At 37.7% G+C, this 2,236-nt stretch overlaps 1 protein-coding gene across 1 annotated transcript; it reads left to right on the forward strand.

Annotated features, from left to right (window-relative positions):
- Nucleotides 1-310: 310 nt before the first annotated feature.
- Nucleotides 311-1,494, forward strand: LOC103809535 (sodium channel protein type 2 subunit alpha-like; the record flags this gene model as incomplete). The annotated part of the gene is made up of 1 exon (XM_009082373.1): nucleotides 311-1,494. A coding segment is annotated over one exon (1,184 nt), but the record flags the coding sequence as incomplete, so codon positions are not given.
- Nucleotides 1,495-2,236: the final 742 nt, after the last annotated feature.

Raw genomic sequence — 2,236 nt, forward strand, 5'->3', positions numbered from 1 at the left:
ACTGTTACTGGAATAGAGTGATATGGTCAGCTTTTGCCACTGCAAGACTTACAACTAAGTCATTCAACTTTTTCTTTTGTCCCATAATTTACCTGAACCAACCATTAAAACTGTTATAAAATCACTGAACATATATTGCACCTGCAAATAATAAGTATGACTGGCATGTGGAATCTACAGAATATCTTTAATTGTTATACAGAATCACCAATTTTCAGTCTTTAAAAGTTCTACAGTGTTTGTAGGATAAATCTTTAGCAGTGGTTAAATGTAATAATATTCTTTACTAGTTTAACTTGTTTTTCTCTAGGTATGTTCTTGGCTGAGATGATTGAGAAATACTTTGTGTCCCCAACACTATTCAGAGTCATCCGACTTGCCAGAATCGGTCGAATCCTGCGTCTCATTAAAGGCGCTAAGGGAATCCGCACTCTGCTTTTTGCTTTGATGATGTCTCTTCCTGCTTTGTTCAACATTGGGCTGCTGCTGTTCCTGGTCATGTTCATCTATGCGATATTTGGCATGTCCAACTTTGCCTATGTTAAGAGGGAAGTTGGGATTGATGACATGTTCAACTTCGAAACGTTTGGCAACAGCATGATCTGCCTGTTTCAGATTACCACATCTGCTGGCTGGGATGGTTTGCTGGCTCCAATTCTTAACAGTGGAGAGCCAGACTGTGACCCTCATAAAGATCATCCTGGGAGCTCTGTGAAAGGTGACTGTGGCAACCCTTCCGTCGGGATTTTCTTCTTTGTCAGCTACATTATCATATCATTTCTGGTAGTGGTGAACATGTACATTGCTGTGATTTTGGAGAACTTCAGTGTTGCCACTGAAGAAAGTGCTGAACCCTTGAGCGAGGATGACTTTGAGATGTTCTATGAGGTCTGGGAAAAATATGATCCCAGTGCAACACAATTCATAGAATATAGCAAATTGTCTGATTTTGCAGCTTCTTTGGATCCTCCTCTTAATATACCAAAACCAAACACGATTCAACTTATTGAAATGGATCTACCTGTGGTAAGCGGTGACAGAATTCACTGCCTTGACATCTTGTTTGCTTTCACAAAGCGTGTTTTGGGGGAAAGTGGAGAGATGGATGCCCTCAGAATACAGATGGAAGATCGGTTTATGGCATCCAATCCTTCAAAAGTTTCCTATGAACCAATTACAACTACATTGAAACGAAAGCAGGAAGAAGTGTCTGCTGTCATCATTCAGCGAGCTTACAGACGGTATCTTTTGAGACAGTCAGTAAAGAAACTTTCATTTATGTATCAGAAAGATGGAGTTGATCTGCTTGTCCAAAATGATATGATTATTGGTAAGCTAACTGAAAACTCACCTCCAGAGAAAACAGACATGTCTGCATCCACCACAGCTCCACCTTCTTATGATAGTGTAACCAAACCAGAAAAAGAAAAATATGAAGATGACAAATCAGAAAAAGAAGACAAGGGGAAAGACAGAAAAGGAAATAAAAAGTGAAAGAAAAAGAGGTTGTCCCTAATTAATGTTCACAAGCCTGAGAAGAGATGATGTTTTTATCAATAGCACTCTTATTGGAGGATTATGCCAAAATTACAAGTTTTTACATATTTACCCACTGCTACAGTCAGTGCCTCTACCAAGACAATGACCCTTCACTAGTAAACTCTCAATCTGTAACAGGGAAACAAACTTGCAGAACAATAGTTTTTATTATCAGCTGTCACTAGTTGAGAGGAGACACAAAATTTCTACTTGGACTGTAGGAACCTTAATGGCATGCAAAATTACCAGTCCTAATACGCCTGTATTTTTGTGGAATAAGTGTATCCACTGTGTACATTTCATCTCCTATCTGTGTTCTTTGTGTGTCAGATTTTTTCATAATCTCATTTGCTTTAATCTCATACTGCTGTTAGTAATTCTGCTGTGCTGAGGAAAAAGTCTAAATACTCTTTATTTAGATAACTACTAAATACTCTGTGTGGAGAGGAACACAAATGTCAGACATATGTAATTATGGCATCATAATCTGAGCATAGTTCTCTTGCAGCCACTTCTAAAAGCAGAAAACCATGATTCCAGATTATCGAATCTCAGTATCCTAGATCAAATCAGGAGCAAATTATATAAAAGAGCAGAGTCTAGAGAGAGAATGTATCAGAAAATAAGGGAATAATTTTCACAGAAAAGAGGTTGGTAATTTCGTCTCTTAATTTAATATTTATAATTTAATATTTAT

The sequence above is a fragment of the Acanthisitta chloris genome, unplaced genomic scaffold (genome assembly GCF_000695815.1).
Source record: "Acanthisitta chloris isolate BGI_N310 unplaced genomic scaffold, ASM69581v1 scaffold4909, whole genome shotgun sequence".
NCBI classification, from domain to species: domain Eukaryota; kingdom Metazoa; phylum Chordata; class Aves; order Passeriformes; family Acanthisittidae; genus Acanthisitta; species Acanthisitta chloris.